Here is a 16466-nt window from a genome sequence, read left to right as displayed (position 1 = left end):
AAGGTGGAAGACTGTGTTCATGTTCAATCTGCACGTGAAACTCAAAGAGACTCAAGTCGAGTCAAAAATGGTTCTCAGTGAACTTTGTCTTTAAAAATGTTGTTGCAGTTAATGTAAGTTTATTTTGTTAACCTTTCCACAGCCCAACCCTCTCCATTCAGAACCTACAGCAGCTCCTTCACAGCAACTACGTTTCTTCATCGTCTTCTTTACTTTCATTTTGCTGTCAGAGCGTAAGACATGGGTGTCTGGTTACCATGGTAACCTTAGTGAGCTACTGTTTTAACATTTATTTTAGTCATGTCTGATTTTTTTTAGTTTACAAGTAAAATGTGTTGTTTTTTTTTATTACAAACTTTATGTTGGAATCGGTGGCAGGAGCTGCTCACTGTTCCAGCATGAAGACAATTAACCCCTAAATACTTTATTATTATAAGCTTTTTTTGATGTCTGTGTTTCACGTGCGTGAATGCTTCAAGGATAATAGTGAGGGTTATAACAAGAAAAAAATCAGCACTGATCCCAAAACAATCCACCTCACACATGGATATGCATGGGAATTATGTGCAGTGCATGCAGTCACATGTCAGAGATTTAGTATACACACACACACACACACACACACACACACACACACACACACACACACACAACACCATCCATCCCTCCCAACCGCAGCCCCTTTGGCTGACTTTTCGGTTTTTCCATTTTCCATTCTTCCCACCCTCTTAAAATAGCAAAGTGACAGAGTGTTGTATCTCTAGACTATTGTCTCTGAGGAAGTGCACACACCTCTTTCCAAGTGCATTTACCAGAAAACTCCTAAACATCTTAGCTATGTGCTTGGACCGACGCATGGAATAAACGGTGCTAATGAGCTGCAGATAAAACCGCTAAAACCCAGGATGTTACAAGCTTGTTGAACCCTAAACTTGATTGATTAAAAATACTGTAGATAATAAATGTCATATGCATGAATTAAGCTACTTTAGCAATATTTTGTGTATGGAACCAGAATGTGAATGAAAAGAAAACAACAAAGAAGAGTAAGGAGGTGCACGTCACTATCCGGCCCGGTTTTACAAGCGTAAAGTCCCTCTTTCCTCTTCCGCCCCCTCGTTCTCCTCTAAGGTATCCCGCCTTTTTAACTCATAAATAAGGCAGTCAGAAGATGATGAGATTCACAGACAAGAAATGAATCAAAATGTATTGTAGCGTGTCCTTTTCCCCGTGTAAAGTTTGGATTAAATGTCACACATTAGCATGTGAACTTTTAAATGAGCTTGTTTGCTCTCCATGGTGTGGGGCATGTAAATATCCATCTGGAGTATAGAATAGGGATTGCTCAGCAGGGGGTTAGGTGGGACAGAGGCATTTACGAGAATCCAGGAAGTGTACGACACGTTTGAGAGACTCAGAGACAGACGATTAAAAACATGGTACCAAACAGATCTGTGTGGTTTGAACTCTACGCCGACAGCGTCCCCTGTTGCGAAGAAACAAAGTGATTGGCTGGTGCTCCTAAAAAAATATCTGTCAGCAGTGGCACACGACCGAGCTAAATAAGATATTTTATACTAGCAAAACCTTGCAGTACAAGTGTGATTGTTCTCTTTTTCATTTACTTTGATTCCCTTTGTCTTAAAATGCGAGTCTGCTTATTTATTGACACAATTTCCTTCCAGTGAAGGGCTGGTGTCTATAAAACACATTAGAATCATATTGCAATCTCTGCTTACCCAGGAGCAGCGTCATTGTTCTATTATACTCCACGAACAACGGCATCACAGCCTGTTATCAATCCAATATCTCATAATGTGCTCTGCGCTCGGTCATTCTGAATATAAAAAGATCTTTTGCTCTTATTGTACCATATTTCCTATATTTAGTATTAATCTCTTGTTGCGACATGAATCTGACACATCCAATATGATATTTGATTTAGTTGCTGTTTTTGTTTGTGTTCTCTCGGCCTCTGGGTGATACTGGATACATGTGCCAAGCCGGTGGTGTGTTGGTTGTTTCATCCGGGTATAAAAATGATTTAATGTGTACTCAGCACGCAGTATCATTGACTAGCTTTAATTTCACTGCAAGGGTGGGCTTTATTACTGCTACTCCCTGTGTGTGTGTGTGTGTGTGTGTGTGTGTGTGTGTGTGTGTGTGTGTGTGTGTGTGTGTGTGAAAGAGCAAAATGAAACGAGATGGAATTATTTTGCGTATATATCTGTCCTTTTTTAATGTTCAGTAGTGCAGCGTTGTATTCCACCTGTATACACACACGCGCGCGCACACACACACACACACACACACACACACACACACACACAGGCACACCACACACACACACACACACACACACACAGGCACACACACACACACACACACACACACGTACGCACTCACACACATATACACGCACACACACACGCACACACTCACACACACACATGTGCACACACCCGCACGCACACAAAAATGCATGCACATACACTCACACACATATGCATGCACACTCACACACATATAGACACACACACATGCGTACTGACACACACACACACACACACACACTTACTCATGTGTGTACGCACGCACACACACAAACATATGCATAATTAGTGATGCCTAACAAACAGATTCACAAACTTTATAACAGGGACTAAAATGTCCTTTAGTGAATAATGTAGTAAAGATGGACATTTATTACCTTATTTTTTAAAAATAGAATCAAAATAAAGTAAAAGTAAAAAGGACTTCTCCAGCACATACCCACACCAAACAAAACACACATAAAAGCATTTAGAAATATAATTTGCATGTTTTCTGAATGACCTCAGCCGTCATCGGCTGTTCAGTAAACAGTACTTTCGTTTGGGTTCTGACTCGACCGTGCCAATAAATTACCAAAAGAGCATCTTGACTGACTAAATTGTTTCTGTTGTTGAATTTCGTCATAGTTTCCTACAAATATATAAATTTAGAGAAAATATTATGCAATTTACATTAATTAGTAAAGATATTTAATTAGTTTTTCTGTTGTCTACAGTAAAATTACCTTTTTAAATTACTTTTAATGAGGAGGAGGGACTGCTGTAGCTCAGAAGATACATCAGGTTGTTGAGTAATGGGAAGGTTGTAGGTTCAATACTGGCTGCTGTTGTGTCCTTGGGTAAGACACTTAACCCACATAGCCTGCTGGTGGTGCCGATGCTCAGCAGCCTCACCTCTGTCAGTGCACCCCAGGGGAGGTATGGCTACATTTGAGCTCCTCACCACCAGTGTGTGAATGTGTGTGTGAATGTGTGTGTGAATGGGTGAATGACTGATTGTGTTATAAAGCACCTTGGGGGGTTCCAGGACTCTAGAAGGCCCTATATGAAATATAGGCCATTTTTATTTTTATTTCTTAGAGTAACGACCTTCTTTATATCATGAGATGTGTTATGTTTAAGTTGTGTTGTAACAATCAGGGACAAAAATAGACTTTTTTTTGTCATGAAATCTTTTTTTAAAAATTGACTGTGAAACATCTTCAAAGTAAAAATAATCCAGTGAAATATTTCAAGGTCTTCGTCATCGTCTTCCTCCGCTTATCCGGGTCCGGGTCGCGGGGGCAGCATCCGAACTAGGGAGCTCCAGACCGTCCTCTCCCCGGCCACCTCCACCAGTACCTCTGGCAGGACCCCAAGGTGTTCCCGGACCAGATTGGAGATGTAACCTCTCCAACATGTCCTGGGTCGACCCGGGGGCCTTCTGCCGGCAGGACATGCCCGAAACACCTCCCCAGGGAGGCGTCCAGGAGGCATCCTGACCAGATGCCCAAACCACCTCAAATGACTCCTTTCGATCTGGAGGAGCAGCGGTTCTACTCCGAGTCCCTCCCTTATGTCCGAGCTCCTCACCCTATCTCTAAGGCTGAGCCCGGCCACCCTACGGAGGAAACTCATTTTGGCCGCTTGTATCCGCGATCTTGTTCTTTCGGTCATTACCCAAAGCTCATGACCATAGGTGAGGTTTGAGACGTAGATCGACCGGTAAATTGAGAGCCTGGCTTTCTGGCTCAGCTCCCTCTTCACCACGACAGATCGGCTCAGCGTCCGTATCACTGCAGACGCCGAACCAATCCACCTGTCGATCTCCCGATCCCTCCTACCCTCACTCGTGAACAAGACCCAGAGATACTTAAACTCCTCCACTTGAGGTAGGACCTCTCTCCCGACCCGGCGTTGGCAAGCCACCCTTTTCCGGTCGAGAACCATGGTCTCAGATTTGGAGGTGCTGATCCTCATCCCAGCAGCTTCACACTCGGCCGTGAACCTACCCAGCAAGAGCTGAAGGTCAGAGCTGGATGAAGCTAGGAGGACCACATCATCCGCAAAAAGCAGAGACGAGGTTCTCCTGCCACCAAACTCGACACACTCCACACCACGGCTGCGCCTAGAAATTCTGTCCATTAAGGTAATGAACAGAACCGGTGACAAAGGGCAGCCCTGGTGGAGTCCAACCCTCACCGGGAACAGGTCCGACTTACTACCGGCTATGTGGACCAAACTCAAGCTCCTCTGGTAAAGGGACTGAATGGCCCTTAACAAAAGGCCACCCACCCCATACTCCTGGAGCGTCCCCCACAGGGTGCCCCTGGTGACACTGTCATCAGCCTTCTCAAAATCCACAAAACACATGTGGATTGGTTGGGCAAACTCCCATGCTCCCTCCATCACCCTTGCAAGGGTATATTTCAAGGTAATTTAGATATTTTAACTGAAAACTTGGGCTGTTTGAGTTTGGCTGTTTTACCAGGAAACAACAGATAGTCTAAATCCTGGTTGCAGATACCGATATGTGCCGGGTCCTCTTCATTAAAGCATATTTATTCAGAACTAATCCAAATTCTAGATTCAGCTACTCATCCAAAAACATCCGATTGGTACTGTATGGATTATTGTTGGTGTTTCATATCTTTAGAAAATGTATTTAAACGTTTTATGTATCAAACTACTTTTAATCCTAATCCCAACCCTGACCCTAAATCAAATTTAGGAATGAGCGATCTTTCATTCTCTGGTCACTGTTTGTGTCTGCGTTTCACTTAAAGCCTCTTCAGCATGCAATTATCATTAAGTGGAAGAATCCATTACACCAACACTGGGAAAAGCTCCCACATCACTGACCACGCTGGTCCTCCCAGTCCGCGTAACCGAGGAGCTCCGCTTTGCCTTGACAAACCCGACTTCTGATCAAATGCTACAGAGCCATAATCATGTTTGCGCCACTGAATTCTTTAACCTTTGCGTGACCCCGCTGAATGCCAGCGGCCCAATCACAGAGCCTAATTGAATCTGCTCAGCGGCGCCCCCTCAACTGATGAAAAAATAAAATTGGAGGTGAAAAATGAATACAATGGTAGAGAGAGGGAGAGAGAGAAAGGGAAGAAGAGAGGCGATGAGGGTGGTGGGGTTTGAAGTGCAGCTTGATAAATACACAAACATACTCACAAACACACACCCAGACGTGTACACACCATCACACCTTTTTTTTCAAATCCAGCAGGAGACTGAAGAAAGGGAAATGACAGAGGAGAGGGGTTGGACCCAGGTTTCTCATTACCCCCCAGCCCCCCACCCCATTTTGAGGATATTCCTATAAGGTAATCTGATTTATTTGCAATTTTTCTGTAAGCGGCTTAGAGTTTACCTCCAAGATTAATATTTTCCCTGTTATTAATATCAGACTGTAATTAGGAGTGATATGTCTCTGTTCTCCACTGGTTCACGGCTGGCAGGCAGCTAGCTGCAGGAAACTCTTGTTGCAGCTCCCTTCCTGTTTCCCAAGAAGAAAAAGAAAAGGAAATTCAAAAGGAGGAGAGAAGCTACGGGCGAGGATGTGTAACTACAGCATACTGTACCTGCCTTTGTGTCCAAGAGTGTGCGGCCGCTGTGTTTGCAGGATCATGCAGACGGGTGAGTGTGTGTGTGTCTTTGGTTTTATGCGAGTGTGTGACAGTGTGATGGTCCCCTCTGATTGATAAGGTGTCTGTGCCGGCTGCAGATTGCTCTTGCTGATTGCTTCTGAGAGCTCCAGCTGATTTATAATCAGAGCAGGATGAAGGATTGGACTGTGGATTGCTTATCTGTTTACCCCACCCCCGCTCCCACCCCCATCACCGTCCTCATCACCACCACAACATAAACTGAGAAATTATCATGGTGAACACACGCACACGCACACACACACACACACACACACACACACACACACACACGCACACACACACACACACACACACACACTTATTAAATATTCCGATGGACAAACGCACACTGACCTAAAGAATCCACACACACACATTTGCTCATCAGAACTCATATTTTCTTCTGAAAAAAATCAAATCCGTCTGATTTGTTGTCACTTTGGAATATTACCACATTGAAATGACCGTGAATTTCAGCTTTATTTTGACTGAACCTGCTTCGTAACCACGTTCATTATGACTGCACCATGTTGGGATGCTTTCTAATGAGTGAGCCCCCCTTCACAATGCAGGAAACACTCTGGGCCACCACCGGTAAAGGACCTATCAGAGTTTGGCTATATAGCAATGAAAATGAGCTGCTGAAGATGGGATAAGGTTCTGTTTTTGCTGCTTCTTGGACATTTCTACAGATATCATAGAGCTAGACAGGAAATCACACACGGCTTCAGTCTAAACCCCCGGTAATTTTCAAAATAAGACTATTGCAGTGATGCAAATTCATATCTATCTATAGCCTGGCCTGCCAGACTCCTCCTCTATTTAATTCTGCACAGAGAAAGAGTCTGGGAACTCTCCTGTCCAAATAACCCCACCCCATGAGAATTCTAACCGAGCCAATCAGCGCAGAGTAGCGTGCATCACACACCATAACGCTGAGTTTGTCATAAACATGGTGATTGAAGTGGAGTTCGCCGCGGCTCTTTCCTTTGTTCTAAATGATTTGAACATGTCTCTAAAACTACAACAAGTAGAAGCGCTAAAAGCCTTTCTTCTAAAGAAAGATGTCTGCGCTGTCGTCAGACTCCATTTTTACTACAGCTACAAAAACTACTCGACCGGAAAAGGGTGGCTTGCCAACGCCGGGTCGGGAGAGAGGTCCTACCTCAAGTGGAGGAGTTTATGTATCTCGGGGTCTTGTTCACGAGTGAGGGTAGGAGGGATCGGGAAATCGACAGGCGGATTGGTTCGGCGTCTGCAGTGATGCGGACGCTGAGCCGATCTGTCGTGGTGAAGAGGGAGCTGAGCCAGAAAGCCAGGCTCTCGATTTACCGGTCGATCTACGTCCCAATCCTCACCTATGGTCATGAGCTTTGGGTAATGACCGAAAGAATGAGATCGCGGATACAAGCGGCCGAAATGAGTTTCCTCCGTAGGGTGGCCGGGCTCAGCCTTAGAGATAGGGTGAGGAGCTCGGACATTCGGGAGGGACTCGGAGTAGAACCGCTGCTCCTCCAGATCGAAAGGAGTCATTTGAGGTGGTTTGGGCATCTGGTCAGGAAGCCTCCTGGACGCCTCCCTGGGGAGGTGTTTCGGGCATGTCCTGCCGGCAGGAGGCCCCCGGGTCGACCCAGGACACGTTGGAGAGGTTACATCTCCAATCTGGTCCGGGAACACCTTGGGGTCCTGCCGGAGGAGCTGGTGGAGGTGGCCTGGGAGAGGATGGTCTGGAGCTCCCTAGTGGGGATTCTGCCCCCGCGACCCGGACCCGGATAAGCGGAAGAAGACGACGACTAAAAAAACTACAGCGACGCTCAGTTCCTCATGAGCAACGAAGACAGCGGCGGAGTTCGCTGCGGCTCTTTCCTCTGTTCTAAATGACTCAAATGTCTTTAGAACCACAAGTAGAAGCACTAAAAACATTTCTTCTAAAAAAATAAAAGATGTTTGCGCCGTTGCCAGAGGCTATTATTTTTACTACAACTAGAAATCTACAGCATTGTGCGGTACAGTCGGGATTTCCGTCTTTTTTCTGATTGGTTATTTTTGGGCTGCCTAGTGAGATGCTCTCGGTGTGTACTGGACCGTAGCGACAGTAGCGAGTAAACCGTGTCGCTCTGCTGATGCTTCCAGTGTGAAGTAGGGGTAATGTACTCATGTAAATGATAACAGAAATTGTATTTGTGTAGTGCCTTCTGAGGGTTCTACAACCCCCCAAGGCGCTTCACAACACAGTCAGTCTTTCACCCATTCACACGCTGGTGGGGATGAGCTATAATGTAGCCACAGCTGCCCCTAGGGCGCACTGACGGAGGGGAGGCTGCTGGACACAGGTGCCACCAGTCCCTCTGATCACCACCAGCAGGCAAGGCGGGTTAGGTGTTTTGCCCAAGGACACGACAGCAGCATTCTCTGGTCAGAGCTAGGATCGAACCTGCAACTAGCCGATTATTGGGCGACCCACTCTACCTCCTGAGCTACTGCTGCCCATGTGTGGCCGTGAATATCACAAAACAAAGATCCTTTCCTACGGTTTGGCCTCTTATCCACATGAAAGTGAAGATAAACGGCACCAAAAACGATTCTTTCAAAAACCTCAACCGAAATGGAGATTTGGAAATCCTTCGTTGTCAGCGTCTCTAATTTCCCTCTGGGATTAATAAAGTATTTTTGAATTGAATTGAATTGTTTGCTTGTGGACGTAAATAACCAGGGTTTTAAACTTTGTATCATCACTCCCTGTCACAAAGCTGCTCTGACATCACATGTGCAACGTTAAGGACGGTTATTTCTCGCCACCTTGTTATTCCAAGGAATGTTTTTCAGCAAAGGCGCCAAAGATTTGGTGAACTACTGCCACCGACAGACTTGGCATGCTTATGCTTCACAATGCACTTGATGAACACAAGGTCGTATGTACCCAAGTTCTTTTCCTAAACCGGCATGTCTCTCCGGGACAGATTGACTTCCTGTCCAGGATATTCCCCGTCTCTTGTCTGCAGTTCTCTTGTTCGCTCCTCCTTCTTCCATCTCAGGAACGTTGCTAAGCTGAGTCCCATTCTGTCCCGCTCTGAACTTGAGACAGTTCTCCACACCTTCATCTCCTCACGCTTGGACTACTGTAACTCTCTTTTCACGTGTCTGAGCAGAACCTCCCTGAACCGTCTACAGGTGGTTCAGAACGCCTGTGCTCAGCTTCTGACCAAGTCCTCCAAACACACCCACATCACCCCGCTTCTCCTCCAGCTTCACTGGCTGCCAGTCAACTTCAGGGTTCATTTCAAGATCCTGGTTCTGGTCTATAGGGCCTTACATGGACAAGCAACATCTTACATTGGTGATCTTCTTAGTCCCTACACCCCCAGCAGGTCCCTGAGGTCCAGTGACCAAAGCCTACTGGTTGTGCAGCACCAGGCTAAAGGTCAAAGGTGACAGATCATTTGCTGCTGTGGGCCCCAGACTCTGGAACTCTCTCCCCCTGAGCCTGAGGTCAGTGGACTCAGGGGTCTCCTTTAAAAAACAGCTGAAGACTCACTTGTTCAAGCTGGCTTTTGTATGACCTTCTTCACCACTCTCTATTCTGCTCTCGCCACCTATTCCACCTTCCTCAGGGTCCACTGATTTCCCTCTTTCCTATTCACTTTCTCTCTTTCTTAACATTTTTTCTTTTAAATCGCAATAGCTTATTCTTGCTCATTTTAAATATATTTTAAACATTTTCGAAATGCTTTTTATATTTTTACAATTTTTTTATTTTTTGTTTTTGTTTTTGGGAAGCGCCTCGTGATTTTTATCTTGAGAGGCGCTATAGAAATGATTTCTTCTTCTTCTTCTTCTTCTTCTTCTTCTTCTTCTTCTTCTTCTTCTTCTTCTTCTTCTTCTTCTTCTTCTTCTTCTTCTTCTTCTTCTTCTTCTTCTTCTTCTTCTTCTTCTTCTTCTTCTTCTTCTTCTTCTTCTTCTTCTTCTTCTTCTTCTTCTTCTTCTTCTTCTTCTTCTTCTTCTTCTTCTTCTTCTTCTTCTTCTTCTTCTTCTTCTTCTTCTTCTTCTTCTTCTTCTTCTTCTTCTTCTTCTTCTTCTTCTTCTTCTTCTTCTTCTTCTTCTTCTTCTTCTTCTTCTTCTTCTTCTAAGGCTGCTGGAGTTAGACACCAGCTCCCAATGACATCCAGGTGGAACAGAGAATGAACGAGTATCATTTTTACTAAATAAAATTCCTCTTTTATGTTTAATCCCCAATAAAAAAAGAAGCCTGCAGTAGGACGTGAGACTGATTCCACTTGGCAAATCGGAGAGCAGGGCAGCAGGTTTAATGCTGACAGCTTTGGTGTGCCCCACAGCAGTGAGCGTACACATTTGTGTCCATCTCTAGATCCTTCAGTCTACCTGTCTCTCTGAATACGCGTTTGCATTTTTCACACCACTGTTTTTCATAAATGCGCAGCGACAGAATCGTAGGAAAGGGACAAAAAACACAATGTACATGAAATACACACACTCTCTTTCTTTTTTGCACACACACAAACTCACTGATGAATGGCAGCAATTAGATGGGGAAACCAAGCATGTGAGGACAGAGGATCGCTGAGGGGCTTCAGCTGCGGTATGGGACGTGTGTGCATGTGTAGCATGTGTTTGTGTGAATTTAAAAGGTTTTTATCCTTCGAATGGACCATCTATCTTGTCTAAATATCAACACTGTTTCATAAGTCACTGGACAGTGAACGTGGCGGGGTGCAGTTTGTTGCGTGAGGTTGAAAATTGCATTAGAAGAAACAGAAGAGGATTAGCATTTGACTGTAGATACACTTGCTCTCAAAACTATTAAGAATTAACACAATTTTTTTATGAGAATCATCATTTCTGTCACACTCTTGTCCTTTTTTCTGCCATTTGAGTAGACAGACCCTGAGACCTTGAGATTTTTCAGTCTTTATATCATTTGATGAGTAACCTTGCTGCAGTAAGAGCGGCAGTCACCTCTCAGTTTGCTTTTTAACGCGAGCATTCGTCTTCTAATAAAATTCCTGTAGCCTTTTCTTCCTCCAATTAAACACATCTCTATTCCAGTTTCTGTATGAAAATGTAGTTTTTATCCCACACTTTGTTCTTTACATTTCCATTCTCGTTTAAACGGCATCAGTCGGCTTTTACTTTGGTTTTATTTCTTATAAAATGCATGATTGAAGCTTAGGAGCTGCAGTGGTTCAGTGATAAAAACAGGGAAATCAGACCTGATTTAGTTTAGAGTTAAATCTTCCTGAAGCTTTTTGACTGTAAAGAAAACAAAGTAAAGTTAAATTCAGGAAAATGTACATCATGCCGATTGCCACAACCAATGTCTTAATGGTAAATGTGTGTAAAAGCATGTGTGTGTGTGTTAACAGGTTTTCTCCTTGCTTCATGTTAATCTTTTCCCTTTTTTTCTTCTCTTTGAGATTGTGCAGATTTTTCTTGCAGTGTGTGCTTTTAGATTAGTATTAATAACCTGCAGAGTTGTGCTAGACACGGCTACTGATGAATTACTTCACTTCTGATTGCTAACATTACAAATTATTCCCTTATTTTAAGTTGTTTCATGCAAATTAGAGGCACTGTGTGTGTGTGTGTGTGTGTGTGTGTGTGTGTGTGTGTGTGTGTGTGTGTGTGTGTGTGTGTGTGTGTGTAAGACTAAGTACAGTGATCCCTCGTTTATCGCGGTAGATGCGTTCCAGACCTGGCCGCGATAGGTGAAAATCCGCGAAGTAGGGACACCATATTTACAGCATTTATTTAACAGGTACGTATTCAGTATTCAGACTTTTAAAACCCTCCCTTTACATAGAAAAAAATTTTTACTTGGTTTTTTATTGTTTTATTACAAAAAGTGCATTTTATGATGAAATTGATGGAAAAAAACAGGAATTTCTTGATATTTCGCATAGAAAAATACCGCGAATCGGTGAAAAATAACGCGAATAGGCGAATTTCCCTTGAATAAGGCTCCAAAGAAAAAATCCGCAAAGTCGTGAATCCGCGATAAACAAACCGCGAAGTAGTGAGGGATCACTGTAAAGGAGAACGCAGGTTTGAATGCAGTTCTTAAAAATGAAACAAACTCACATTTCCATAGAAGGTAAATGTAAAATGAGAGTTCATATATGTAGCCTAGTGTCTGTGAATAATATGAATGAGTTAGGGTGTGTGTGTGTGTGTGTGCACGTGCACCATGCACTTGTGTGTGGTAACCCTGTATCGCTGGCAGCTCATTTCTCTCAGAAATCAAAGTTAAATGGGTCATCTATCATGAGAATATGTGACTGGGACTCTTGCCTCTGCCATGTTCTGTGTGTTTGTGTGTGTCACATGCAAGGTGTGTGCTGCAGGAGCGGTATGCCTCTGCAACTGTGTGCATACACACAGGGCCTTGCTTGTGTGTGTGTGTCTGTGTGTGTTAGTGTGCACGTGGCGGCCACTTGTCTTTGCCTATGCCATGATTAATGGTTTACATTGGGCTGTTCAGCCATGCATGTTTCTTGGTTTATCGTTTTATGCTGTCTCCAATTAAAGCTCCATAAGTTGAGTGATGGCTTCACGCCAGTGTCCATCAATAGAGGCCATCAGCAGCCTCATGTATTCAGGATATGGAAGCCACACGCTAACTAATATCCTCTTGTGTCGGAGCTAGTGGCTAGCATGTGTGTGTGAATATACAAAGGGAGAATATATGTTGACATAAGATAAAAGGAGTGCCTATGTTAATGATAAAAGAGCAGGTTCAATGAGAAAATGTTTTTTTTTACTCTTTGAAATACGATTGGTCATGCTGAGTTTCACAAGCAGGTTGAACATGAATCTCCGGGATTAGGTGGCAAAATAAATAGATGGGGGAACGCTCGGGTCAGAAAAAGCCACACAGATCTACGTCACACTATAAATCACCATTCAGCCCATCTTGGCTCACAGCGGGGTAGGGCTGTTGTTGGTTTAGCACCCAGGAGAGAGCAGAGCAAGTCTCCACTAGAAGCTAACTGTTAAGATTAGCATCTCCACAAAATGGCAGAACTCCTTCAGGCTTTTGTTATTTGAGGAGATGAAACATCAACATTTCAGAACAAACGGAGTCGGAGGAAGAGTTGCATTGCTGTTAGCCAATCAGATGCGAGATGTCCAGATATCATGACTAATAAAAACTAAGACTTGAAATCCTGCCGTCTTCTGCTCCCCACTCCTTTGGCGAACTTCTACTTCATGAAGCAGGAGCACCAGAGGTTTGTCCAAGACATTTATACTAGAGACCACTGCAAATGTGTCGAAAACTAGTGAATGAGAGCTTTAATGTTGTCAAATCAATCAAAGCAGGTTCAATCAATACGGTAGGAGTGGTCTTGTAAGTCGTGCTGAGGGGTAGAGTCTTATTTGCTGATATTTGGACATCTCGCCTCGGACTGGATAACAGCAAAGCGACTCTCCACACATAACACAAGCCTGGAGGAGCTTAAGCTGTGTGGTAGAGTTGCTAATGCTAACAGTTACCTTCTACTAGTTGAGAGCTCTCTGCTGTTTCCTGCACGCTAAACCAACAACAAACGTCCCCGTTATGAGTCAAGACGGGTGAGTCCATGAAAAAATAACGATGCGATGTAGATCTGTCAGGATTTTTAAATCCTAGATTCTCAACGTCTATTTCCTATCAGAAGCTGATGCAGGAGACAGGTGTGGGAGACTGTTTTCATGTTCGCCCTGCATGAAAAACTCAGTGATCGATTATAATCAGAAATAATAATTAAACAATGCTTTTCCAGTGTTTTATGCTTTAGATATCTTGGGTGTTTGGTAGAGAGCATCCTGACATTTTCCATTTTCCTTACAGGTCGGTTTGCTCATGCTAGATTGTTCTGTGGGAACAAGGTTCTATCTTTTAAAATAATATTCTTTCATCAACAGCACAAGGAAAACAAAGCCGGAACTAAATGTGCACATTTTCACATGCAGTGCACATCAATGGAGGATTCAGCCCCTTTCTCCTCGTTGTGCATTTGCAGGTTCGTCTTCACCAAAGAGGTGATGGTTGATGCATACATCTGAACGGTGTGAACCTGTTTGTGTGTGCAACACACACACACACACACACACACACACACACACACACACACACACACCCTGAGCTGTATCATTTCACGCAATATTATTTCTCATATAGCTGTAATGACATTAGGCCGATATGTTGATTATACTGTCGGAAAACAGCAGGCTGCTGATTGGGTTAGCGTATTACCTTATATCACATCCCTCCATTCATCCCTGTGTGTGTGTTTTTTTTATTGCCCTCATTTTTCCAAATCAGATCCCACTTCCCCAGCTTTCAGGGCGAAGTTCCAGGCTATGCACGCATGCAAGGTGAGGTGAAGTAATATGATGATAAGAGTGAGAAAAAAAAAAAAACAATACAAAGAGAGAAAACGGTGAACCCTGAGCGCAGCCAAATTTGCAATAAGAGAACAAAGCCAGGTGATGGAGCAGTAAAGCATTTAGTCAGATGAAAAATGCAAGGATAGGAAATAAATAAATAACCACTATCAAGCTGACATAGGCACAAATGAGCGCTCAGGTTGTACATGTGATGCTCTCAGCTCAGCGTGTGTTTTTTTGACAAATACGTTGAACAGCTGCGCAGATCGGTGAAGGAAACACAGGGTGTGATTTAGTGACGGCTCAGATTAGGAGGGGAGGGGACGGTGAGACGGGAGCGAGGTATTTTAGAATGGGCTGCTGAGATTGTTAGAGAGGATGAGATTTCATTTGCAGCCGCGACAGTGAGCGATGCTTTCCACAGTGTGTGTGTGTGTGTGTGTGTGTGTGTGTGTGTGTGTGTGTGTGTGTGTGTGTGTGTGTGTGTGTGTGTGTGTGTGTGTGTGTTATGGTTTGATGTGTATCTGCACATAAAGAACTCAAACACAAAAACATATATTGGTATTTATGTACAAATACACACAGTTTCTCTTATGGTTTCAGTGTTCCACCACAGTGACAAGAATCAAAATTACCGGTAAACACACTCTTGTCTTTGTTTTCCCCTTGTTCTAAGCTGAGACGCACACACACACACACACACACACACACACACACACACACACACACACACACACACACACACACACACACACACACACACACACACACACACATATATATATATAAAGGTAGCAAATACAACATTAAACTATATGAATGTGATGCAGAAGCAAAGGTTGGTCCTTCAAAGAAAAACAAAAATCGTGTGAAAGACATTCCACTGCTAGTTGCTAATGGTGTTGCCCATTTCTTGCAGCACATTTAATGATTTGGCCATGCATCGTGTGTGGCAGGACACACAGGCAGCAAATAGGAAAAATGATAACAATAACTCCCATCAGACATCCATAACATGAAGGCTGCTACAACATGTCATGGCTGGACGACAGTGGGAGAAAAATGAACATCGATTATCTGGAAATTAGAAAAAAAAAAAAAAAGAAGAGGAGGACTGAATTTAATATTCAGCGGTGGCTGAAGGAGCTGGGGGATGGGAGAGAACGCAGACCTACGGATGGGGGAAGGCAGGGAGGTGACAGAGATGATAGAAATTAATCAGTCCTATCATCTCTGAAGGAGCTTAGCCAACCACCCACCTCAACACTTTACCGTCACTGCAAACGAAACGCATTTTTTAAGATGTTCATGAGGTTCAGACTTCGTTACTCATTGCCTGGAAAGGTTTCTGAGAAGGTTTCTGAGTGCTGCAAATGATAAACTATCACCATGAAAAATCCAGTGTTTAATTATCTGTCCTTTTTTAATTCACATGTAACATTACTCACAACCAATAGTAGTTTTGATCAAATGTTAACAAAGATGAGTCCAACGATATCCAGGTGATCTCCTGCAAAAAAACAAGTGACCCCCAAAACAACTGCAGAAATCTCAACATCAATGTTGTGCTAGTTAGTTTAAAAAGTAACTAGTTACAGTTACTACTTATGTTTTTCAAAAACTGACTTAGTTACTTGACTGATTTCTCACACCAATAGATAACGCATTACTGTTGAAAATAGTTTTTTCTCCAAAGTTTGTTTACCCATGGGTCCCCAAATGCTTTGGGAAGGCCCCGGGTGTGGGAATGTATTTTGACGGTAATCTGAATTATATCAAATATATAAATATTACATGCACATAAATGATTGTTCGATACAGTTAAAAAGGTCTAGTGGGATACATCTACCTACCTTTTCCTTTTCAGGCACTTTGTTTCATTTTCTTGTTTTTATTTGACAGTTTTCCTATCTTGCCTTCTCTTATCTTCCTGTATCTCCTCTCAATCCTCCAGAAAAACTGCTTCCTTGCTTTCCTATGTTTTCACTTCTTGAGCTACTTTTGAACTGAGCAGTTCAATTAGATCTAACCAAGAACAAAATGGCGGAGTGCATGGCTGTGCCAGTGAGGTGAAGTCGCCAGAACAAGGGTTCGAGCTCCTCTGCCT

The 16466-nt window shown here is 43.5% G+C and overlaps 1 protein-coding gene across 1 annotated transcript in view; it reads left to right on the top strand.

Annotated features, from left to right (window-relative positions):
* The first annotated feature begins 257 nt into the window (after positions 1-257).
* Positions 258-16466, top strand: part of LOC129167081 (myosin-9) — a 121475-nt gene continuing 105266 nt past the window's right edge. Inside the window, exons 1-4 of the mRNA XM_054751092.2 lie at positions 258-269; positions 1016-1131; positions 3195-3251; positions 5786-5963. Of these exons, the coding sequence (XP_054607067.2) occupies positions 258-269; positions 1016-1131; positions 3195-3251; positions 5786-5963 (363 nt within the window). The remainder of the gene's footprint in view (positions 270-1015; positions 1132-3194; positions 3252-5785; positions 5964-16466) is intronic.

The sequence above is a fragment of the Nothobranchius furzeri genome, chromosome 7 (genome assembly GCF_043380555.1).
Source record: "Nothobranchius furzeri strain GRZ-AD chromosome 7, NfurGRZ-RIMD1, whole genome shotgun sequence".
Classification (NCBI taxonomy): Eukaryota; Metazoa; Chordata; class Actinopteri; order Cyprinodontiformes; family Nothobranchiidae; genus Nothobranchius; species Nothobranchius furzeri.
The sequence above is the reverse complement of the archived record's forward strand: the minus strand, read 5'-3'. Positions and strand labels throughout refer to the sequence as shown.